Here is a 25,791-nt window from a genome sequence, read left to right on the forward strand (position 1 = left end):
CAAAATTGAAGAGGTGTACAGGATATGATAGTACTATATGAAAAATTTACATCATGACTAACTTCCTATCTACAATTTTCCTCCAAATCAGTCTTTTACTTGTCAAGACTCCAATATTATCATTATCAGAGCTTATGTTTCTATCGTCTAAGGCACATTGTACTGTATCAATCCACCTATATCTTGGTCTTCCTCCGAGTCGTTTTCCTGCCAACCTGGCAGAGAACACTGTTTTGCTAATCTTTCCTCGCCCATTCTGCACCCATTTGACCATACCACCTGAGATTAGCTCTGCTAACATTCCTGGATGCTGACAAAGTCAAGTTCTTTCCTAATATCCTCGTTTTTAATATGATATTGCCATTGATGTCATCTGTTCATGCCTGTAATCTTTCTCAGGACTCTCATATCTGCAGTCTCTAGTCTTTATTCAAGTGTTTTACTTCTGACCCAGCTCTCAGATCCATAAGTTAAAACTGGTTCGAACACTGTCATATATATACAGCTAATTTAGTGTTCCGACTAATTTCTCTCTTATTCCATATGAATTTATTCAGTTGACTTCCTACCGTACCAGCCTTGTTGATTCTGTTGAGAAAAACTGTATACGGCAGAATAATTTTAAGGAATGGCGATGGTAGGGAGGTCACTGAATCAGTTGATATAGTGGAATTACTGAGTGAGCACTTTGCAAGAGTATATCATCCAGGTGGTGACATTGAAGGAATGACGGAACCATTACTTTATAAGGGAATTGTAGTGAATGAATTGGAGGTGAATAGTCTATTACAAAACCTTAATGTGAATACATCTGTGAGATTGGATGGTATACCAGCACGGGTCTTACATGAAGCAGCTGAAGAATTGTCAGTGCTCTTGACCATATTGTTCAATCTGAGTCTTGGGTCTGGTTTAGTTCTGAAGGGGTGGAAGGAGGGGAAAATAGTTCCACTGCATAAAGGAGGATCCAAGACAGCTAGTGCAAATTACCGACTGATCAGCATATCAGGAGTCGTTGTCAAGGTCTTGGAGAAAGTAGTCAAGAGTAAAATACAGGAATGGATTGATGAAAATGAGATACTGTATGGGGGACAGCATGGTTTTATGAAGGGTAGATCATGCTTCAGTAACTTGCTCAAGTTTTATAACACAGTGACGGCTGAACTGGATAGGAGTAATCGGTTTACAGTGATTCTGCTGGACCCGGATAAGGCCTTTTACAGGATATCACACGGAATTCTAATCCGTAAACTGCAACATATGGGGATGGATATAGTGTTGGTGAGATGGATAGGTGGGTGATTGATGGAGAGATATCAGAGGGTAGTTTATTCAGGAGTAGAGTCCAAAAGATGGCCTGTGACTAGTGGTGTGCTGCAAGGTTCTGTTTTTGGACCACTACTATTTAATTTGTTCATTAATGATATAGAAAAGGATCAGAGAGGAACAGTTCATTTGTTTGCTGATGATGCAAAGTTGGGTAGGACAATAGTGAATGCAGATGATGTCAGAATTTCAGGATGATTTGGATAGATTGGAGGACTGGGCTGAGGAGAATGGATGTCAATTTAATGTGGCAAAATGTAAAGTTATGTATTTTGGGGTGAAAAGATTAGCAGCAGTATACCACATTGGTGAAACGGTACTCCAGGAGATGAACGAGGCCAGGGATTTGGGAGTGTTGGTGGATATGGAGTTGAAGTTTAGGGGGCACATTATAAAAGTAGCTAAATCAGCTCATCACTTGGCTGCTAAAAAATACATTGATGAGCAGACACAAGCAAGTTATTGTTCCTCTGTATCGAGACTTGATAAGACCCCACTCGACTACTGTGCCCAGATTTGGTTGCCTGGGTTTCTTCTAGATGGGGAGAAGGTGGAGAGGATCCAGAGGCGAGTGACCAAGATGATAGCAGGTCTATGGAATGAACCTTATGAGAACAGGTTGAAGATTTGTGGGTTGCAGAAATTGGTTGATAGGCGGAAAAGGGGGGGAGGGATATGATTGAAACATTCAAATTACTGAAGGGTTTCTATAGGATTAATTCAGAGAATATATTTGAGAACAGGACTGGTGGTGGGAGGACTAGGGGCCATCCATGGAAGCTGGGCAAGAGTGTGGTTACTAAGAGTGTTAGAGCTAGGTTTTTTACTTTTAGAGTAGTGAATGAGTGGAATAAGCTGCCAGAGTCTATTGTGGATGCTATGACTGTGAATGAGTTCAAGGCAAAGTATGATAGATACTGTGTGAATGTTGAATAGTTGATGAACATGATGTTCGGGGCCTCCCTTGATGAGTCGAAGGACTCCTTGGATTTGCCCGTAATAATAATAATGGTTGTTGAGTAAATGCAGAATATGATTTGGTTGACTAAATCACAAATTGCTATCCCATCCTTGTTCATTCATGATCCAGATGGATACTTAATAATGTGGTGCACTGTGAGAAGGTGAGCCTTGGTCACCTGTGTGCATTCCTTACAGGTTATGTTTAGTTCTTCATATTATCCAGCTTCAACATTTAAGCAATCTCTCTATATTTGCATATTTTAATTACTAAAATTAGTATTGATTTGAATTGTTTTAACTTAAATAATTTGCCAGTATGTATGCTAATATTTCTACATGTTCACAGATGTTTTTGATAAAGTAATATTTTCATAATTTTTTGCACTACAAAATATTTTTTTGTAATATTTGCAGATTTCTTACATTGAGATTTGTTTGTTTGAAACAGGTTATTGCATTAGAAGATACCATTCCAGAATCAAATAAGATAGCAGATGGAATAGCTTGTGCCAAGTACGATTTTGATGCGCAGACCTCTGTAGAATTATCCCTACAAAAGGTAAAACCTCATTAATACTTTGCATCAACAGAGATGAATATAAAATTACTTTTATTATATTACCATTGCTAACAAATCCCTATGGATCAGATTCACTGCAAGAGATCTCACTTAACCAGCAACATACGAGGAGGGTGTGATAAGTTCTGATAACAAAACTTATATTAAAGCAATCGATATAACCATGCAAAAGAGCATATGAGAATATAAGAATATAAGAACATAAGTTACTTCATAACTTTGCTACTAGTGTTTTCTTGTGGTTATATTAGTTGCTTTAATATCATTTTTGTTCTAGGTGTTTATCAGAACTTCCCTGATCCCCCCCCCCCTTGGATGTATGTTAAACTCCTTAAAGTCATTCATAGTTGTAGTATTTACAACAGGATCTATAGCTGCATTCCATTCTCTCTCCATGGAAAAAAGAAATCTACTACCTTGCTCTTTTCTTCACCACACCTTTTCCACTTGTTACATCAGTATTATTTGTGTAAACCCTTACCAACCTCAGTATGCCTATTGAGTTGGTGGCCTGGTTGACTGAGTGTTTAGCATATCTGCTCTCCAGCCAAAAGCTGCATGTTTGGATCTTGCTGTGGGCATGGATGTTTGTGATTGTCTGTGGAAATGCTAGTGATGGTGGTGGTGGGTAGTAGATGGCATTGGTGTAGTTGCAGTCAGTTGTAGTTGGTGGAATGTGTGGTGGAGAGAGACAGTTGTAGAGTAGTTGCCCTCCCTTGATGAGTCTTTGAACTCCTTGGAGGTGTCATATAATAATAATAATCATCATCAAATTCCTGACATGTACCCTCAAGAGGTGTACAGGATATGATAGTACTACATGAAAAATTTACATCATTACTAACTTCCTATCTACAATTTTCCTCCAAATCAGTCTGTTACTTGTCAAGACTCCAACATTATCAGATCTTATATTTCTATCGTCTAAAGCACTTTATACCGTATCAATCCACCTATATCTTGGTCTTCCTCTGGGTCGTTTTCCTGCCAACCGGGCGGAGAACACTTGTTTTGCTAATCTTTCCTCGCCCATTCGACCATACCACCTGAGATTAGCTCTGCTGATGCACTCCTGGATGCTGACAATGTCAAGTTCTTTCCTAATATCCTCGTTTTTAATATGATATTACCATCGATGCCATCTGTTCACGCCTCTGATCTTTCTCAGGACTCTCATATCTGCGGTCTCTAGTCTTTGGTCAAGTGTTTTACTTCTGACCCAGATCTCAGATCCATAAGTTAAAACTGGTTTGAACACTGTCTTGTATACAGCTAATTTAGTGTTCCGACTAATTTCTCTCTTATTCCATATGAATTTATTCAGTTGACTTCCTACCATACCAGCCTTGTTGATTCTATTATCTGTTTCCATATTTAATTTACCATCTTCACTAAAAATCGTGCCTAAGTAGCTGAAATGTTTTACTTGTTCCACAGGTTCTCCATTCACGACACAGTTGACATTTTCAATGATTCTGCCTATTTTCATTGTCTTTGTCTTTTTAATGCTGACCTTCATACCATATCTACTACAACAGTTATTCAATTTAGTCAGGGATTTATTCAGAAGTATAACATTGTCTGCATAAAGCAAAGAGCTGACATTAACATCTCCAATTCTGATATCATGTTTAATACCACTTTCCTTCATAATGTGATCCATATAGATAATGTACATCCTTGTCTAACACCAGATTTAACATTAAACCATCTTCCTGTACATCCTTCAATTCTAACTGCCGACTTACAACTCGAATACAGACTAAGTATTGCTTGATATAATGCCCCACTGACACCATATAACTGTAGTGTATTGAATAGTTTCTCTCTTGGCACTATGTCATATGCATTTTCCAAATCTACAAAACTTAAATACAGATCTTTGTTATATTCCTATGCTTTCTCGACTATTTGTCGTAAAATGAAGATCTGATCTTGAGAGCCTCCATTTGGCCTGAATCCAGCTTGTTCTTCACCAAGCTTTTGTTCCACAATTCTTTTCAACTGTTTCTCAAGTATACTTGCATAGATCTTGCCAGGAACACTCAATAGGTAAATACCTCTGTAATTCTCAAATCAAAGGGAAATAAAATCTTCAGTTTTATTTCCCTTTTTATATATGTGCACTATTAGAGCTCTACTTCAATCATTGGGAATTCATCCCTCTGTCCAGCCTTTCTGAACTATGCAGTGCAGCCACTGTAAGACTTTTATACCACCATGCTTCAGCATTTCTGGTAGAATATCATCTACTCCTGCTGCCTTTCCACATTTGAAGCCTTTGATGGGTTTTTCTACTTCAACTATGGATATGTATTCCTGACTGTATGCCTGGTCAGTGTTTTTTGCCACTGTGCTATCACTGCTTGTTTCATTTAGCTTTTTTTCAAAGTAATTACTCCATACTTCAAAGATATCCTTTTCTCCTGTTTTCATGTCACCTTTATCATCTCTAATTCCTTTTACAGCACTCTTTCCTCCATTTCTAAGCTTCTTCAAAAACCTCCAGAATATCTTACCATCTTCTTGATATTTATTTTCTATGTTCTTGCCAAAGTCCTCTCATGACTTTTGTTTAACTAGTTTTACACAGTGGTTAGCTTTCTTACATTTGTCTATGTATTCTCTAAGAACAAAAGCGGACTTATTTGCCAGGAACTTTTGATATGCTTTCTTCCTTTCCTTCCTGCCTCTTTAACTTCCTGTGTCCACCATGGAGTTCTGATTTTTCTATCCTTGCAGACAACCTCACTACATGCCTCTCTGGCTGAATCAATCAGGATTTTTTTCAAGACTTGGCGCTGAATCTGCAAGGTTTGGTTCCTGTTCTCAAACTCTTTCATTTTTTCTTCAATAATCTTTCTGTATATTAGTCTATAGTTCACATCTGAGAGCTGCTCAACTTTTATTCGCTTTAAAACTTTCTAACATGTTATTCTTTTTAATATGAAATTCAATTTTATCCTGCTCAAGACTAAATAGTGATCACTCCCAATTTCAAATCCTCTGTACACTCTGGTGTCCTGCACCACGGAGAAAACATCACTATCAACAATAACATAGTCAATGAGACTTTTCTTATTACTTGTCTCTTCTCTCCATGTGAATTTGTGCACATTTTTATGTTGGAACATGGTGTTAGTAATAACCAGTCCATGTCCTCAGCAGAAATCCAACAGGTATTTGCCATTATTATTAGCTTTGCTCTTTTCTCCAAATTTTTCCAAAATGTTTTTTGTATGTCTGACAATCATTTCCTACTCTGCTGTTTAGATCCCCAACAAGGACCAACTTTTCCTTTTTCATTGTGTTAGTTGCTTTCTCTAAAGCCTTAAAAAATTCCCCCACTTCTACTAAGGTAGAAGTGGGGGAATTTTTTCACAAATGAGTCTCGTTGTTGAGTTCCCCATTCTCATATTTGCCTACATCACTCTACTTGAGACTGCCTGCCATTCAAGAAGATTAGCCTCGTATTTAGTACTGAATACTATGGCTACTACTTTTCCTTGATTGTCATTGCCTGAATATAACATTTTGTATTTATTGCTCAGAAAGATCTCACCAGTTTTTGTCTTTTTTGTTTCAGTCACCCCTATTATGTCAGTCTGGTACTTATCTAATTCCTCAGCTAGCTCCATTTCTTTGCCATTCAGGCTTCTTATGTTGATAGTACTGATCTTTAACTCTGGTGATGTTGAGTTGGGGTGTGTTTTCGGATTTGTTCCAGTAGCTGGCTTTTCGCTGTTCGCCCTGGTTCCCTGGTGAAAACAATGGGGGGCCTTGTTTAACCAGGCGACGCCTCAGCCAGCATGAAATTTTGTCATGTTCTACCATCATATTTTATTTTGGTTTAACCAATAAGAATACAGTTTGGTCGGCTAAATCCCAAATTGCCAGCCCATGCTCGTTCGTTCAGTATCCAGGTAGATACCCAACAGGGTGCACCACGAGAAGATGAGGATTGAACATTAGGTCAGAAGGCCTGGTCAGTTCTCCGCATTCCTTTAAAGGCTATGTAGAGGTCTCCTCTCAGTTATACAGCTTCGACCCTTAAGCACCCCCCCCCCACACACACACACATAATAATAATAATAATAATATTTCTGTCTGTTTGTTAAACTTAGCAATTTATGCACATCTCCCTATAACTAATATCTCAGTCATAATACTTCCCCAGTCACATGTTTCTAAAAACCAGGAGAATATATTTGCATACAATCATCCATATATGGTCTCATCAGAATCTGAGTAGCACACTGATCTCTTTATCTCTGCTTGGCAGTGTTCTTGATTTAGCCATAGCGTAAAAACTGCTTCTATTGATTGCATTCAGAACTCTTCAAATTGACAATTCCACATCATCCATACCTTAATTACAGTTTAACTGATTAGCACTCCTTGACAAAAAATATAACTTAAGTGAAAAAATTTCATTGAGACAGTTTTTATTAAACAAACTTAGTATACCATGTCAGACATACAAAAATATATTGGGAAAATTTGGAGAAAAGAGCAAAGCTAATAATAATGGCAAATACCTGTTGGATTTCTGCTCAGGACATGGACTGGTTATTACTAACACCATGTTCCAACATAAAAATGTGCACAAATTCACATGGAGAGAAGAGGGAAGAAATAAGAAAAGTCTCATTGCCTATGTTATTGTTGATAATGATGTTTTCTCCCTGGTGCAGGATACCAGAGTGTACAGAGGATTTGAAATTGGAAGCGATCATTGTTTAGTCTTGAGCAGGATAAAATTGAATTTCATATTGAAAAGAATAACATGTAAGAAAGTTTTAAAGGGAATAAAAGTTGAGCAGCTCTCAGATGTGAACTGTAGACTAAAATACACAAAGATTATTGAAGAAAAAATGAAAGAGTTTGAGAACAGGAACCAAACCTTGGAGAGTCAGTGGCAAGCCTTGAAGAAAACCTTGATTGATTCAGCCAGAGAGGCATGTGGTGAGGTTGTCTGCAAGGATAGAAAAATCAGAACTCCATGGTGGACACAGGAAGTTAAAGAGGCAGTGAAGGAAAAGAAGAAAGCATATCAAAAGTTCCTGGCAAATAAGTCAGCTTTTGTTCTTACAGAATGCAGAGACAAATGTAAGAAAGGCTAAACACTGTGTAAAACTAGCTAAACAAAAGTCATGGGAGGACTTTGGCAAGAACATAGAAAATAAATATCAAGAAGGTGGCAAAATATTTTGGAGGTTTTTGAAGAAGCTTAGAAATGGAGGAAAGAGTGCTGTAAAAGGAGTTAGAGATGATAAAGGTGATATGAAAACGGTTGAAAAAGATATTCTTGAAGTATGGAGTAATTCGAGAAATTGCTGAATAAAAAAAGCAGTGATAGCACAGTGGTTAAAAACACTCAACAGGCATGCAGTCAGATATACATATTCATACTTGAAGTAGAAAAAACCATCAAAGGCTTGAAATGTGGAAAGGCAGCAGGAGTAGATGATATTTTACCAGAAATGCTGAAGTATGGTGGTATAAAAGGTTTGCGGTGGCTGCCCTGCATAGTTCTGAAAGCCTAGACAGAGGGACGAATTCCCGATGATTGGAGTAGAGCTCTCATAATACTCATATATAAAAAGGGAAATAAAACTGAATGTGAGAATTACGGAGGTATTTCCCTTCTGAGTGTAGTACTTTCATATCCTGTTTTCGTGTAGTACTATCATATCCTGTACACCCCTTGGGGGTACATGGCTGGAATTTCATGATGATGATGAGTACACCATTTCTTTCACTTTTCATTTCTGTTACACCATCAGTTATTACAACACAAATTATTTGTTGGATTTTTTGTTTTATTTTTTTTAATCTTCTTGAATTGCATTATTTTATTCTTTTAACAAAGTGAGACATAATAACTTTTCAGCAAATTTAGTTTTATCAATGTCAAAGTATCTTGCACACACCAGGATTTGATGGTGCTATATCATTACTTTCATCTTAAGTATAAGCTACAAAAAGTATTCTTATTTATCGATTCACTTACTTCTTTGCTTATAAACATGCCTAATTCCTTAATTTGTGTTGAACTGAATCATTACTGACATCAATGTTTTGAAATATTTTGTTTTCAAGCTCTACAGTCAAATGACCACTTTCAAAAATTGACCTGCAGCCCAAGGTTTTCAATATTTTCTGTCAAAAAACTCACTTTCAAAGATTCTGAACATAATTTATCATTTCTTGAGAAGAAAGTCATCATTTGTTTCCTTTGAGATGCCATGTCTTTTGTAACATTTTCAATGAATTTTTGGCAAAAATGTGAAGTTGGCAATTTATTCTCAATTTCCACTTCATAAATGTTATAATAATGCTGTATGGTGTAAGATTTAATTTGATTGCTAGTCAATTTACAAAACTGTAGCCATGACCTTGACTACATCATCTTTTTTGTTTTTAATGTAATTAGATACATTTCTTTCCACTCTTGATGAAAAGTTTTTCTTCTCAAAAATGCTAGTTTCATTTTGATGCTGGCTGTGAAATACTTCTATCACTTTCAGTATTTGTGCTTGCTGCAGTTTCCGAAATTTCATCTTCTGTTCTTTTCTTACCAAAAGTTTTTCTTATATCCATACTAAAATTATTAATAACAAATAGAAATATATAATAAAATAAGTAAATACGATTTATATTAATGAAAAAACAGTCACAAACAAGAAAAATTACTACAGAAACTCTAATTGCCTTTGCAGCTTGGAAGTATTTAATTTTTGTTAAAATTTACACCCAATGAAAATAATAGAAAACAGAGGGAAAGAAAGCACAGGTAATATAACTTAGGCAATTATATAGAACAAATGCTGCATGCAACTAAGAAATAACTATTCTTAGAAGCATACACTACTATTAATCTCACATTGCTGATATCTCAAGCCACCCACCACAGATTTCTAATATTCTGATTCCCAGTTCAAATTCTTCTTAACAACCTCTTCCCACCTAGTAACAGTTTCATACATTACTTAACCTACACTCTGCATTTGGTCCACCTATAATGATTCCCTTATATATTTAGTGTTCTTAACTGATGTCACTGTTTTTTCTTAGATGGGTTTGTCTATGTATGCCAACTAAAAAAACAAAAGTAAACTAGAAGGGGAAAGCTTGCAATCTTAACCCCTTAACATACAAAGACGTCTGTGACACGTCTTTTGTTTATTGCACCAAAATTGATTTTGAATTTTGGTTTCACATATAAATACAACCGAATATAGATGCTAGACAATCTTTTACCTATTTTCTTTCAGCCAAGAAAAGTTGCCAACAGCGTTATTGGGTATTTCGTTTGCGTTTGCACAAATTCATCATTATTTTTCAAATAATGATGAATTTGATCCAGCAAATCACTCTCGCGCAAAACTCGCCCAAAAATTTGGCAGAAAAATGACCGCTTTCTGGTTTTTAATACATTTTTGGTACGTTGAGGGGTTCATATGAGACTGAATAACTCAGCTTTAGTTAGAAAGTCCTTTATTCCATAGAGATGTTGATTATATTAGTGATGAGAATCAAACCCAGATCTTTTCCACTCAAAGAGTGCTTATTGTGTCACCTATCCAAATGCTCTGTGAAGATTACTAAGTATAAACCCTTTTATTTTTTACATTGATTCCATCTATGAAGAGTTTTAAACCCATTGGTCTCCAGAGTGCACTACATTAGTAGTGCATTCTGGAGATCAAAATGGAACTTTTAAGCCTCAGTTAGACTAAGCAATGAAACAAATCATCTACTATCTAAAGATGACAAATATTCATGCCCATGGTGATATTTAAACCCACAGCCTGTAGGTTATACACTGCTTGGAAAGAGGTCAACAGACAAGGTGCATCGTACCATGTAACAAGTTGTGTTTGTAGTATAAATTGGAGGAATATGATACTCTTAAGTCAGTGCAACTGTGTCCAGGTGAAATGGCTGTGAGAAGGGAACTGATCGAGTTTGAAAGAGGCATTATGGTAGGATGCCATGTTGCAGAGCTATCTATTTGGCAAATTGTTGACCAATTGGGCTATCCCAAGTCAACAATGGACGACCCATCACACTCACCAAACATGACCGTAGGATGTTATGAAGGATAATATGCAAAATCCACCATTCATTGGCTGACACATTGAATGCATTGTTATGGACATTGACTGCAACTCAAATTTGCACAAAAAAATTCAGAACTGAGGCTAACAACATGGGCTTCCATTGTTGGACTGCAATATGCAAGCATTACCCGAACCAACATGCAGCATCATTTTCTGTGGTGCAAAGAGCATGTACAATGGGACATGGAAGCTAGGAAAGTTGTGTTATGGAGCAACAAATTATGCTATACCCTCTACTGAGCAGGTGGATGGGTCTGGAGAAATATAATACACATTAACACACCGAATATATAAATACACAGTATAATCATTACTCTTATCAGCTACTTCTGTTACTCAGATATAAAATGAAACTAGATTACATTGAGTCCCTTAACAAACCCATGCTCACTCCCATATAAGGAATTTTTCTTATCCACCCATTCCTGTATCACAATTCTAACAAATTTCTACAATATCACTGCAAGAATGCACAATGGTCTGCAATTTGATATGTTTGCTTTTACACAACCCTTGTTTAGAGGCACTGTTCTGCATTCCTTCTACTCTGTTAGTCCTCTTTCAAGAAAAAAAGTTATTAAAAATAGTCAAGGATACTGTCTGGTCCTTGGCACACTCCCTGGAGAAATCCTACCCAATACTGCAGCCTTACTTCCATTCAGACTACTCATTAGTCTTCACACTTAATCTCTAGAATTAACCTGTAAGTCCATCCTCTAAGTCAGAAAAGCTTTCTTTTCCCTCTAAAAAAATTGTTTATTTCACCACTGTGAAAACTAAATAGTTCCACTATATCTTTCACACAATTATTTTTATAATGCTAGCTTCCAATAAAGTTAATTTTCCATAACCATTTCTTTTCCTGCTCCATATACAGTAATGGTGAAATTTCTCAGATTTTTGCTTTGCAAACCTCTTTTCACAATTATTTTTTTCTTTCTTTACAAAACTTGTCAGTTTCTCTACTTGCATTTGATAGTCTTAATACCTCTGCTCCTTACCTTTTCATATTCCCTTCATAAGTCATATATTTTTCTATTTTATTCTTTCTGTTTAACCTTCTAAACTTAGGAATACTTGTTACTGATTCCAGAGATTGCTTAAGTAGTTCCCTACTAATTAAGCTTGGGAAATAATTCTGTTCCCAATTACTGTTTCTTTTCCTCTAAGTCCATCCATGATATTTTCATATCTCCCTTTTTGTAATTTCAGAATCATTGCTATCTACTTGAGAATTCTTCTTGACTCCATCTTCCAGGCTAAGTGAATAGTGATTGCTCTCTCCATATTTCATCTCATTCTGTTTAAGTGTTCCTACCAACTCAAATTAGCTTTCTTGCACATTCTATCATTAATACATCTATGCAGTTTGCTAGTTATCTCAGAATGCTTACCTCTGTGGTTCCCGTCAGTGATGTGAGGAGCTTAAGGATCTTCCTCAGCCATAGCCAAGTTAGCCGGTCTTGGGCGTGGACAGCAGGGTTTTTTCCACCAGTTTATCTGAGGGTTTTTCTCCCACAAGCAGGCAAACCAGCCCCATGAACACATACAGATCTACAGTCATAAATACATAACACCCATGAGGGGGCTCAACATGCCCCAATAGGGACGAGGGAGAAAAAGAGAGGAAACACCACAAGAATAAATAAATAATTCTTGTAGAAAGGCTTATACGTTGGTCATACATAACTGGTAATTAGCTTAAGGAATTAACAATGCATATAACAGATATTAATTAAAGCAAACTTTAATGAATACCTTCAATATTTCATGCAGGCACTAACAAAAGCAAATGAGGAAGAAGGCAAGAAACTAACATTGTTCCTAAAGTCCTAATGGTGCTCCCTAGCGGGCTAATTGGGTTGTCTTGGCTGTTGGGCTGAAGTTCTCATAATGTAGGCTTCCCAAATTTGGGGTAGTTTCATGCACCCAAATTTGTTGAGGTTTGGAATGTTTTTTAGAGATGATTGCTGATGATTCCATGAATAATCTTTCATACTTGAACTTGCTGTGGTGTATTAGTTTAGTTTTCTTCCAACGAATTCTATGGCAGGTATTTAAGGCATGGTCTGCCAGCCCAGAGTGGCTGTACTGGTGAAACCGGATGTAGTCTTTGTGTTCTGAAATCCTGATATTCGCTGTCCTGCCTGTTTGGCCAAAGTAGGACAATTTACAACTGCAAGGGACCTGGTACACACCAGGGAGGTCTAGAGGGAGTGGTTGGTCTTTGGTAGAGTGGATAAGGGATGCCAACTTTTTATATGGTCTATAACAAGAAGTCTGGTCATATTTTTTGAGGATATTATTATTTTCTCAGAGGTTCCCCGGATGTAGGGGATGGTGATAGATTTAGTAATCTTTATTGTGGAGGGGGGGAGGGGAGATTGTGGTTTACTGGTTTTAGTATTTTTTTTGATTTTTTGGGGGGTTGTAGCCATTGGCTAAGAAAGTGTTGAGGATGTGGTTTAGTTGAGTGGTTAGGGCATCGTGATCTGAGCAGATTAATTTTGTCCTGTTGAATAGTGTTTTTATAACCCCATATTGTTGTGAGGGGGGGTTGCTGGTGAATGTATTTGCCTGTATGGGTGGGTTTTTTGTAAACAGAGAAAGCCAAATATCCATCAGGCTGACGAGTGATTAGAGTGTCTAGGAAGGGAAGGGTGTTGTTTTCCTCTTTTTCTAAGGTGAACTGGACTCTGGGGTGTTGGTTGTTTAAGTGTTAGGAAGGAGTGGAGTGTATCTGAGCCATGTGGCCAAATAGCGAACACATCATCCACGTGCTGAAGCCAAATAGTGGGTTTTTGTAGGGCAGAGTTTAAGGCTTTCTCTTCAAAGATCTCCATAAAGAAGTTGGCCAAGGGTGGGGAAAGTGGTGAACCCATGGATGTCCCCTCTATCTGTTTGTAGAATTTTCCTTGCCAAACGAAATAGCCTGAGTTCATTGTGAACTGAAATAGGACTGAGGTATCGGGAGGAAACTTGGCTTGGATGAGGTCTAGGGTTTCCTTGAGTGGGACATTAGTGAATAGGGAGGAGATGTCAAAATTGACCATTATGTCAGTGTGTTGGAGTGAGAGGTTTTCTATACTGGCTTTGAAGTGGGCTGAGTTTTTTATGTGTGATGGTGTGTTGCCAGTATAGTGTGTGAGCGCTTTGGCTAAATGTTTGGCTAATTTGTATGTGGGGGGAATCAATGCCATCCACTATGGGACGTAATGGCACATTTTGTTTATGTATTTTTGGAAGTCCATATAATCGGGGGGGGGGGGGTCTAGAGTTATAAGTTTTTAGTTTGTTAGTGACTTCCACAGGCCAAGACGTGACCTTCTTAAGGAGTCTGTGGAGAGTTCTAATCTGAGAGCTGGTAGGATTATATTCAATAGGGAGGTAGGTGGTGCGGTCTAATACTAAAGCATTAAGCTTATGTATAGTCCATTTGGTTGAGAACCGCAGTGGCGTTTCCCTTATCCACTTTGGTGATTACTATTTTTTTATTTTTCTTCATTTCTAGTAGAGCTGCATATTCGTCTTTGGATAAGTTGGTTTTTGGAGGTTTTGCTTTGGTGAGAACACCGGCTACATCCAGTCTGATGTTGTTGGCGATATGGTTAGGAAGGTTGCGAATCCAACGTTCTATTTGGATCATGATTTCCTTAGTAGGTATTCTTTTAGGAGCTAGAGCGAAATTGTGGCCGCGTGAAAGTGCAGTGAGTGCTTCAGGCTTTAAAACTGTGGAAGAGAGTTGACAACCGTGTTGAGTGGTGGCTCTGGTAAGAAAGTAGAATTCTTTATCAAGTTCTCATATTTTTTCAAGTGCCAACTACGTATTTTTTCGAATTCTTTTGTTGCTGAAGTGCATGAGACATCATAAAGAATCGTCCAAAGATCATGGCTGAGAGTATCTGAAAGCTCTTCTTCTAGCGCCCGTAAGGTTTTGTCGGCAAGGAGAATATGTGTCGCGGTGATTTGTTCTCTTAATAAGGCGAAACTAGTACGGTTATAAATACGGAGAGCTTTCTGTGAAGTAAAACGGTGCTTCAGTTTAACACAATTTGGGATTACCTTGTTATTCCGGCAATGTTTTAGGAAGGTCAGGCAATTTAGTTGTCTCGATATCTTCAACCTCATTTTGCCGTATTAGCGGGTCTTTTGTGTGATGGAATCTCCGTGGATGATCATAATTCTTGTAGCAAAGCTGCGTTGGTCATACATAACTGGTAATTAGCTTAAGGAATTAACAATGCATATAACGGATATTAATTAAAGCAAAGTTTAATGAATACCCTTAATATTTCAACAACGTCACGTTGCCATCTTCAGGAACATACAAATATGATATGTGCACGCTGGCACTAACAAAAGCAAATGAGGAAGAAGGCAAGAAACTAATACTGTTCCTAAAGTTGGTGCCCCCCTAGCAGGCTAATTGGGATGTCTTGGCCATTGGGCTGAAGTTCTCATGATGTAGACTTCCCAAATTTGGGGTAGTTTCATGCACCCAAATTGTCTTACTTTGGCCAAACAGGCAGGACAGCGAATATAAGGATTTCAGAACACAAAGACTACATCCGGTTTCACCAGTACAGCCACTCTGGGCTGGCAGACCATGCCTTAGATACCCGCCATAGAATTCGTTGGAAGAAAACTAAAATAATACACCGCAGCAAGTTCAAGTACGAAAGATTATTCATGAACTCATCAGCAATCATCTCTAAAAACATTCAAAACCTCAACAAATTTGGGTGCATGAAACTACCCCAAATTTGGGAAGCCTACATTATGAGAACTTCAGCCCAACAGCCAAGACAACCCAATTAGCCCGCTAGGGGGCACCATTAGGACTCTAGGAACAATATTAGTTTCTTGCCTTCTTCCTCATTTGCTTTTGTTAGTGCCTGCGTGCACATACCATATTTGTATGTTCCTGAAGATGACAACGTGACGTTGCCAAAATATTGAAGGTATTCATTAAAATTTGCTTTAATTAATATCCATTATATGCATTGTTAATTCCTTAAGCTAATTACAGGTAATATTACGTTATGAATAAATAAATAAATAAATAAATAAATAAATTTCTAACACAAGTTGGATTTATATGCTAAAATTAGATATATACTTTTTTTTTTTTTTCACCCAGTGGGAGCAGAGGAAGTATCTATATATCCAATCTATAAATAATAAATATTGCTTTAGCTACTTCCACTGAAAGAATAATACTTAATCAAAAATTGCATAATAGAGCAATTTTTTAATGTTGACATTGTTTTTTTTTTTAATGGGAACTTTTAGCTGGTTTCTATGAATAAAATTCTTGAGCAGTTCAGGGTTTTGAATTGAAATGAAGAGATTAACTTTCTCATAAATGACAAAAGATCTGTTATTTTTAAGGGTAATGAAGTCATTCTACTAAGGAGAGTGGACGCTAACTGGTACGAAGGAAAGATTGATAATAAGCAAGGTATATTTCCTGTCTCATATGTAGAGGTGCAGAAGGAACCAGGAGAAGGTATTCTAGACTTATAAAAATGCCCATTTATATGTTTTTAATGATGATAACAAAAATATAAGAATTTTTATTATTATTATTATTATTATTATTAAAACAAGACCTCATGGAGTCAAAGACTCATCTAGGAGGTCCTTTTATCTCACACACATCTCATCATACCGGGTCTTAAACACATTCAAACTCCTTGCAGACACCACACTCTCAGGCAAGGCATTCCAATCATTCACAACTCTGCACGGAAAAAACTTGCCTCTCACTCCCCTACTCACACCCTCTTTATACAGTTTCCAGGTATGACCTCTGGTTCTCCCCTGATCTCCCACTATTCTCTGTAGAACTTCTCCACCATTGATCCTATAACAACCCCTTACCAACTTGTAGGTCTCTATCATATCTCCCCTCTTCCTTCTCTCCACTAGACTCTGCAAATTACATCTTTTCAATCTTTCCTCATACTCGACATTCCAGAGGTCAGAAACTACCTTAGTCAGTCGCCTTTGCACCCTTTCCAACATCTCTTCATCTTTCTGAAAACCAGGTGACCAAATCTGGGCACAATAGTCCATGTGTGGCCTAATCAAAGCCTTATACAATGGAACAAGAATCTCCCTACTTCTACACGTCAGTGTCTTCCTCATCATTCCCAGAATTCTTTGTGTTGTCTTCACAATTTTGGAGATGTGTCCCCTAAATTTTAGATCCTTATCCACTATCACTCCCAGATCTCTTATTTCCTCTACTTCCAACAATATATTCTCACCAAGCATAAATTCTGCATCCCATCTTTGTTTTCCAAATTTTAAAACCTTACATTTTGCAACATTGAACTCGCATCCCCATTTGCTTGCCCAATCACTCAATTTATTCAAGTCTTCTTGCAAGGCCACAACATCTTCACTACTCTTTATGGTTCGTCCCAACTTTGCATCATCTGCAAACAACTGAATATCTCCATCCAAATCTTCGCCAATATCATTAATATACAAGTTAAATAGTAATGGCCCTAAAACAGATCCCTGAGGCACTCCACTAGTGACTTTCCTTTTCCTGGATATTGCACCCCCATACACAACTTGTTGATACCTATCAGATAGCCAGTCTCCAATCCAATGCACTAATCTAATATCCAACCCCATCTGCTCTAGTTTGACTGTCAACTTATCATGAGGTACTCTATCAAAAGCTTTTGCAAAATCCAAGTATATTACTGTGTATCCTTCTCCTCTGTCCAAGGAAGCAGTCACTTTATTGTAATAAGTAAGTAGATTACTAAAACACGACCTCCCTTTAGCAAATCCATGCTGTCCATCAAAGATTATACCATTGTTGTCAACCCAACTCTGGATCCTAGTTCTCACAAGCTTCTCCAACAACTTAACCACAACACCTGACACACAGATAGGCCTATAGTTTGATGCTTGAGTTCGATCACCTCCTTTATGAAGTGGCACAATCTTGCCCTCCTTCCACTCTTTAGGGACTTGACCAAGTGCAAGACTCGTATTAAAAAAATATGTCAAGGCAGGTGTCAACTCTCTGGCACATTCCTTCAGAATACGCGGTGATATATTATCAAGTCCCACAGCCTTATTTACATCTAGTTTACTCAACTCCCCAAACACCTCTTGCTCACTTACAGTCAGTCTCTCCTCCCCATCATCAACTGCTCTTAATCTCTCCATGAAGTCACATTCACAAGATTGAAAGATCTTTATGAACTGCTCATTAAGTATCTCCACCACACATTCTGCAACAGCTGTCTTTATACCATTTCCTCCAATCAATGTCATCCTTCCATAATCATTCTTTCTTTTGCTGGCTACGTATCGAAAGAACTCCCTAGGATTCTTTTTAGCTTCATTAGCTAACTGCTGTTCATACCTCTCTTTAGCTACTCTCACCAACCAAGTCACTCTCCTTGCCTGGTCTTTGTAGAACTCATGAAATTGGTTATTTCCACTTCTCTTATGCTGCCTCCATAATGCCCTTTTTCTCTGTATCGCATGCTTAATCTCTTTATTCATCCATCTCACACCTACCTTATTTAACCTTCTCACCCGTGGTATACATTTAGACATTGCATCCACTAAATATTTTTTGAAAATCCCCCAAGCTGCATTGATCTCTTTTCCAGCTAACTCCTCATTCCATGCTACACCTGCAAGCTGTCTCCTGAGCTCTTCATAATCACCCCCCTTGTAGTTCCACATATACCCTTTTTTCACTGGGGTCCTTGCACTGCTGGCAACCACCCAAGTAATCACCTCATGGTCACTTTCACCAATTGGTGGATGATTTGATACCTCATTGATAATTACATCCTCCGATGAGATGACCAAATCCAAGACCCTCAATCCTCTTGTGCCCTCTGTTACATACTGTCTGAGGTAGTTATCCCTCAAAAACTCAAGAAACTCATTTTCTTTACTTCCAGTTGCTATCTCTTCATTCCAGTCTATATTGGCATAATTAAAATCACCCATAATGATCACCCTTTTCTTATTTGCTTGGCTTATTTGACTATACATTTCACTATCACCACCATCCACATTACCAGGTCTATAACAACATCCCACCAAGTATTTGATTCTATTCACCTCTATCTCACACCATACTGCCTCAAAACCACTGGCCCCATTTCCCCCTTGCATCTCTACCTTGTATGGACATAACTCTTTCTCTATCATCAATAGCACTCCCCCTCCCTTTTTACCCCTTCTATCCTCACGAAACACATCATACCTTTCCATCTCTATTCCTGTCAGGATGTCATCCTCATCTAACCATGTCTCACTTATTCCGACAATCTCTGGGTGCACAGACGCAATTAGTGCAACCATTTCATCCGCCTTGTTTCTTATACTTCTAGCATTGGTATACAAACACAACAACTCATTTCTGGATCTACAGCTAGTTCCACTGATACCACTCACTCGATGTGATCTCTCCATGCTGGACTGGGGCCATTTCCCTTTCTGCTTCTTCATTTTAGAACCCTTTGCAATTCCATCTGTTTCCTTTTGATCCCTGATCATCCCATTACTTTCCTGCCTACACATTCTCTCACCTCCTCTTGGAGCAACCACCTTTCTCACGCTGTGTATCCCTGTCCACCCTGAGCCTCCCCGTTTCCCTGCTCCTCTTGCACACCCATTCTCTCATTTTCTATACTCATACCACTCACTTCCACATTCATTTCCACTCCTTCAATCTCTCCTGTCTTACTCTCCTGCTCTTCCACATCACTCCCCTCTCGATCTGATTCATTCTCTCTATTCACTTCTCTACCTTCCAGCAGCAGTCTCTCCAAGCGACTCACACCATAACCACTCAAATGCAGTCCATCGCTCCCATACAGCGCACTTCGTCCCTCAAACTCATTCCACACATTAACAAACTGTACTCCCATCTCCTCACACATTTCAGCCAGAATATCATTCATAATCCTTGCTCTCTGCCTCATTTCACCACAATCATACCTAGGCAACACACTGACCACCCTTCCTGTCACACTATTCTCCTTTATCTTTCCAAGCAGTCTCCTGACATTCATTTTGACATGCTCTTTGTTCTCTCTCAAATCATTCGTACCAATTAATACAATTAACTCTTTTGCTCGTTCCCGCCTCATATTCAATGCCTCAATCACTCTACTCATTTTACCGCCTGGAAAACATACCTTGTGCATTTTATCCTCTAGCACACCTTTAATAATGGAGTCGCCATACAATGCCACTCGCTCATCTTTTGTTATCTCTTTCATGCCATCATGATTTATTTTAATAGTTTTGACCTGAATTCTCTTAATTTCATTCCGCATCCATTTCATTTCTTGCTTCATCCAATCCAATTCACCTTCTGAACCTCGCGACGCATTCACTCTATCATTAAATCTTTCTAACTTTCTAACTCTCGACCCCCTCTTCTCACTTTCCCTCTCATTCATCCTTCTTTGTTTCCGTACTTTCGGTCCAACATACGTCCAACTTTCACTATCATTCTTCTCACTTTTACTGTCATTCATCTTTCTTTGGTTCAGTACTTTCGTTCCAACATGCGTCCAACTTTCGCCATCAGTCATTCTTTTTTTACTATCATTCATTCTTTCTTTTGTTTCTTTTCTTTTCTTTTCTTTCTTCATTTTGCATAAATATAAGCGAGATTTTATTTGTGGAAACAACTTTAAAAGAATCTACAAAAAATTTTTAAAGTACTTTTTTGTAAAGCAGGATATCTGTTAAAGAATTATATAAATTCAATCTGTATGAATTGGATTATTAAAATAATTTATTGTTATAAAAAATAGATATTGAAATCTCTTATATTATGATTATTATTATTACGGACAACTCCAAGGAGTCCTTAGACTCATTGAGATAGACCCTAAACATCATGTCAAGAACTATTCAACATACTTTACATTGAACTCATTCATAATCATGGCACCCACAACAGACTCTTGCAACCTATTCCATTCATTCACTACTCTCCAAGCAAAAAACCTAGCTCTAACACCCTTGCTAACTACACTCCTACTCAGTTTCCATGGATGGCTTCTAGTTCTCCCACCACCAGACCTGTTCTGAAAAATTTCCTCTGAATTAATCTTGTAAAAACCCCACAGTAATTATTAAGTTTCAATCATATCACCCTTTTCCACCTATCAACCAGTTTCTGTAACCCACAAATCTTCAACCTGTTCTCGTAAGATTCATTGCATAGACATGCTACCATCTTGGTCACTTGCCTCTGGATCCTCTACACCTCCTCCTTAACACCAAGAAAACCTGACACCCAGATCTGCATGCAGATCCCCATGCATGGGGGTCTTATTAAGGTTTGTTAGAGGCAAATAATTTCTTGTAACTTAACTTATTATTTCATACTTTTCTTCACTATTTTTCTGTGCCTTGCCTCTAGAATCTTCCATGTAATAAAGGAATAAACTTTCAGTTTTAGAATTCATCATCATCAGCATAAAATTCCTGACATTTACCCTCAAGCGGTGTACAGGAAAGTTTTAGAATTGCTTTGCCATAACGTCAACAATGGTGATCTCTAATGTCAGTTGCATACATTGCTCTGAATAATTGCATTTAATTTTTGGCAACTTCTGTATTGTTCAGTTATTTACTAATACAATATATATTACAATAAATTAAGTTCTTATAAATAATTAAAGTAATGTACATTTTACTTAAATAAATATTCAAGAAATATGCAAAAGCTTCTCTTCCATTCATCAAATCCCTTGCACCTGTCATTTATCTTGCTTTGGTCATTCCAATAGATATGCAGTTATTCTTTGTTGAGAACATGAAAATTACATTGTCTTTCACTTCAGTCCTCTCCAAAGTAATGGAGAGAACTATCCACACCCAACTTCTATACTTCCTCAAAAGTATCCAACTAATAAATGACTGTCAATATGGATTCTGAATGCCAATCAACATTGGATCTGCTTACCTGTATCACTCACTTCTGGATAAGTACTGCAGAAAATATTGGTGAATCCCAAGTGATTACACTTGATATCTTCAAGGGTTTCTGGCACAAGGATCTGTTAAGTAAGTTCTTGTTATCCAGTCTATTGTTATGTCATTATTTTCTCTCTATTTTCTAAACTTATATACCTCATTAATCTCTATTATCTTCTCTAATGTATAGCCTAACTTGATTCTCTCCAGGGATATTCCCTTTTCAGATACTGGCAAAATTTGTATTATGCTGCGCCAGCCAGTATCCTATAACAGGAAACAATTCAAGCTCAGGGAAATATTCCTAGACTCATTGGCATTTACTCTAATATACACTTCACATACAGTTATATAGATTTTGGTACTTTGCAGTCGTGACCTATAATCTATTCTTAAATATATATATACCCAAATTCTTCCCGCTATGGTTCTAATTTCATAAGTGGTAATTTGATATCTTGAATTCAGGCATGACTCAGGCATATGCAATAAAACATGTTTATTGGAACTAAAAGACAAGTACACTAAATTGAATCAAAATACTAAAACTTCTAAATCTCATACTAAGATAGATAAACAATTCAAAATTAATCAAATTCACCTAGACAGATCAATTAATCATACAAGATTAGAGTGGAAAGCATTGACAATATCACATTAATTTAAGATCCTCTCATGCATGCTATTCATAAAGTACATATTATACAACTTGTTACTTTTTCAATTAAGGTTATCTACCAAATAAAATACACTTATCATTTCAGTCAAATTCAATTGGAGATTCGTTCTTGACAATTCCTTGTCCAACAGAACCAGCTCTTTCAAATACAAAATCTTATCAAAGTTCTCTAAAGGATTGTCCACATTACTTAATGAGAACACAAATTTCTATCTTCTATCACTTCCGTAACATATAACAAAGATCTCTACATTACTCAGTTCTTTCTGAAGGTCTATTAACTACCACATGTTGTTCTGGTCATCCTTCGATTGGCTATCTCAGTGCCTAGCTTTGTGGCTACGTTGTCCTTTCTACTGCTGCCGGACATGAACTAGTTTCTGCCGTGACTAAGGGCTATCTCCGCTCCTTACGATGGGATATCCAGCGACTGGCACGATTCTGCATAGGCTGATGATTCACGTATGGCTCCGCATGGAATCTTCTCCAGCATAATCAGGAAAACGGCCTGCTGTCCGACATCGTTGCACCCTTGTATCCTTTTTCGCACGACCCTTTACTTTTAATGCCCTTAAGTTGATCCTTTACTCTCCCTTTTGCTGTTAGGTACTGTCTTTGAGGAAAGTGCACTTACGTCACTTTCCACGTAAACTGTAGCCTCTGGCATTACGATTGATTTGTGCTGTTCAGATGCGACCTTTGAACTGTTACTCATTACCTGTCTGGCGACTTACGTTATTTTAGATAGTTTAATAGGACACAGATTTAAGCTAATATTTCTTTTACATAGAATCACTAATTTGACATAATTCTCTAATTAAGTCTTCCGTTTGACAACGAATATTTCTAATACATTACACTTATTAGTTCACATTCTTATGTACAACAAACAAGGTCTTTCTTACTTTCTGCTGGTGTGCAGGTATCATCTTAATTAATTAAATTACCCATGTTAGATTCTGAATGAACAACTTCTTAGAAAATCCTCCATTCAGGATCTAACACTATCCTGTGACTTCTGCATCTGGGTTGCAATTTTCTCACTGGATGTATATTGCATGATATGGTACCCTGTCTTCTAACTATGCAACTAATGCTGGAATCCAACAATCCAGTTGACCACCAATCCAATACACAGTTTTGCTGATGACAGCACACTACATTCCTCCTTCTTAATTGACAAATCTTTTGTGACACAGATCACTGTTACTTACAGAGCAAGAACTTCTGCAATCCTAAATTCTGAAATGGGGGCTTGGATAACTTTGTCTATTTAAATGCCTGCAGACCACAGCTCTGCCTCATTTCCTACCCAAATAGGTATTCTCTCAGCCTTACCTTTGATAATACCCAAATATGTAGGCAAGATGAGATCTCTTTCTCCTCAATATCACCACATCAAACCTATTAAGCCTGTCTTGGCATAAATACATTACATCCGTTGTTCCAGTATCTAAAAAATTAGGATTCCTCTTTCATACAAGGCATTTTTTACCTCTGAACAGCTGTTGATCCTGTACAAATCATAAATCCACCCATCCATTAAGTACTGCTCACACATTTGGGGCAGTGTCCCCAAGAGTTTCCTAAAAATACTTGATGTAATACAGAAGAAAGCAATCAGACTGATTAATAATCCATCTCTGACCAACTCACTCCAACTGTTTTTGCACAAGCATTTAGTATCTGCTGCATTTTCTATACATATTTCCATGACAAATGTTCATCAGAACTAGCATCAGTAATTTTTCCCTCTCTAACAAATCCATTGAAAGTATATGCAGTTGCCACCCAACATCCCTTCACAGTACAACTCCAAACCCACAGAATAAGTTTCTCTTCCTCTTTCATTTCTGTTGCTGCTCACTCTGGAACAGCCTCCCTTTCTATGTCTTTCCAAAGAAATACAATGCACAAGTTCTCAAATCTAATGTGGACACTTCTTCATTATTCACAACTCTTCCCATACAGGTACTAATGTACTCTAAGTTGAACAACCAACCTTTGTATACTAAACACACAGGATTCCTTGAAAAAAAAAAAAAAAAAGACTTTAACCCTCCATATGAGCAGTTTCCATGAGGAAACTGCTCATATGGAGGGTTAAAGTTTCTCAAGCAAATTCTATCAATTTCATACCCCTGTCCTTTGTTTCTCCTAATTCAAAAGAGCCAACAAGAGGAAGAAAATTCCTCTGTAGAATGAAATATATTTTCTATACATTTCTGAATTTAAACAAGCCCTTGGGATGGAAAAAAAAACATTTATCAGAAAACAAGTTTTTCTTTTCTTTCATCATCATCATCATCATCAAATTCCTGCCATGTACCCTCAAGGGGTGTACAGGATATGACAGTACTACATGAAAAAATTACATCATTACTAACTTCCTATCTACAATTTTCCTCCAAATCAGTCTGTTACTTGTCAAGACTCCAACATTATCAGATCTTATATTTCTATCGTCTAAGGCACTTTGTACCGTATCAATCCACCTATATCTTGGTCTTCCTCTGGGTCGTTTTCCTGCCAACCTGGCAGAGAACACTTGTTTTGCTAATCTTTCCTCTCCCATTCTATTTAAGTGACCATACCATCTGAGATTAGCTCTGCTAACGCATTCCTGGATGCTGACAATGTCAAGTTCTTTCCTAATATCCTCATTTTTAATATGATATTGCCATTGATGCCATCTGTTCATGCCTCTAATCTTTCTCAGGACTCTCATATCTGCGGTCTCTAGTCTTTGGTCAAGTGTTTTACTTCTGACCCAGCTCTCAGATCCATAAATTAAAATTGGTTTGAACATAGTCTTGTATACAGCTAATTTAGTGTTCCGACTAATTTCTTTCTTATTCCATATGAATTTATTCAATTGACTTCCCACGATACCAGCTTTGCTGATTCTGTTGTCTATTTCTATATTTAGTTTACCATCTTCAGTAAAAATTGTGCCTAAGTAGCTGAAATGTTTTACTTGTTCCACAGGTTTTCCATTCACAACACAGTTGACATTTTCAATGATTCTGCCTATTTTCATTGTCTTTGTCTTTTTATTGCTGACCTTCATACCATATCTATTACAACAGCTATTCAATTTAGTCAGAGAATCTTGCAGACTTGTAGCG

At 37.5% G+C, this 25,791-nt stretch overlaps 1 protein-coding gene across 1 annotated transcript in view; it reads left to right on the forward strand.

Moving 5' to 3' along the window:
- LOC150096365 (uncharacterized) overlaps window positions 1-25,791 on the forward strand; it is a 259,771-nt gene that overhangs the window by 174,505 nt on the left and 59,475 nt on the right. The window contains exons 16-17 of the mRNA XM_090409041.1: window positions 2,738-2,848; window positions 16,387-16,504. Coding sequence (XP_090265167.1) covers window positions 2,738-2,848; window positions 16,387-16,504 — 229 coding nt within the window. The remainder of the gene's footprint in view (window positions 1-2,737; window positions 2,849-16,386; window positions 16,505-25,791) is intronic.

The sequence above is a fragment of the Typopeltis vanoorti genome, chromosome 19, assembly GCF_054136105.1.
Source record: "Typopeltis vanoorti isolate ZY-2024b chromosome 19, IOZ_Tvanoo_1.0, whole genome shotgun sequence".
Taxonomy (NCBI): Eukaryota; Metazoa; Arthropoda; class Arachnida; order Uropygi; family Thelyphonidae; genus Typopeltis; species Typopeltis vanoorti.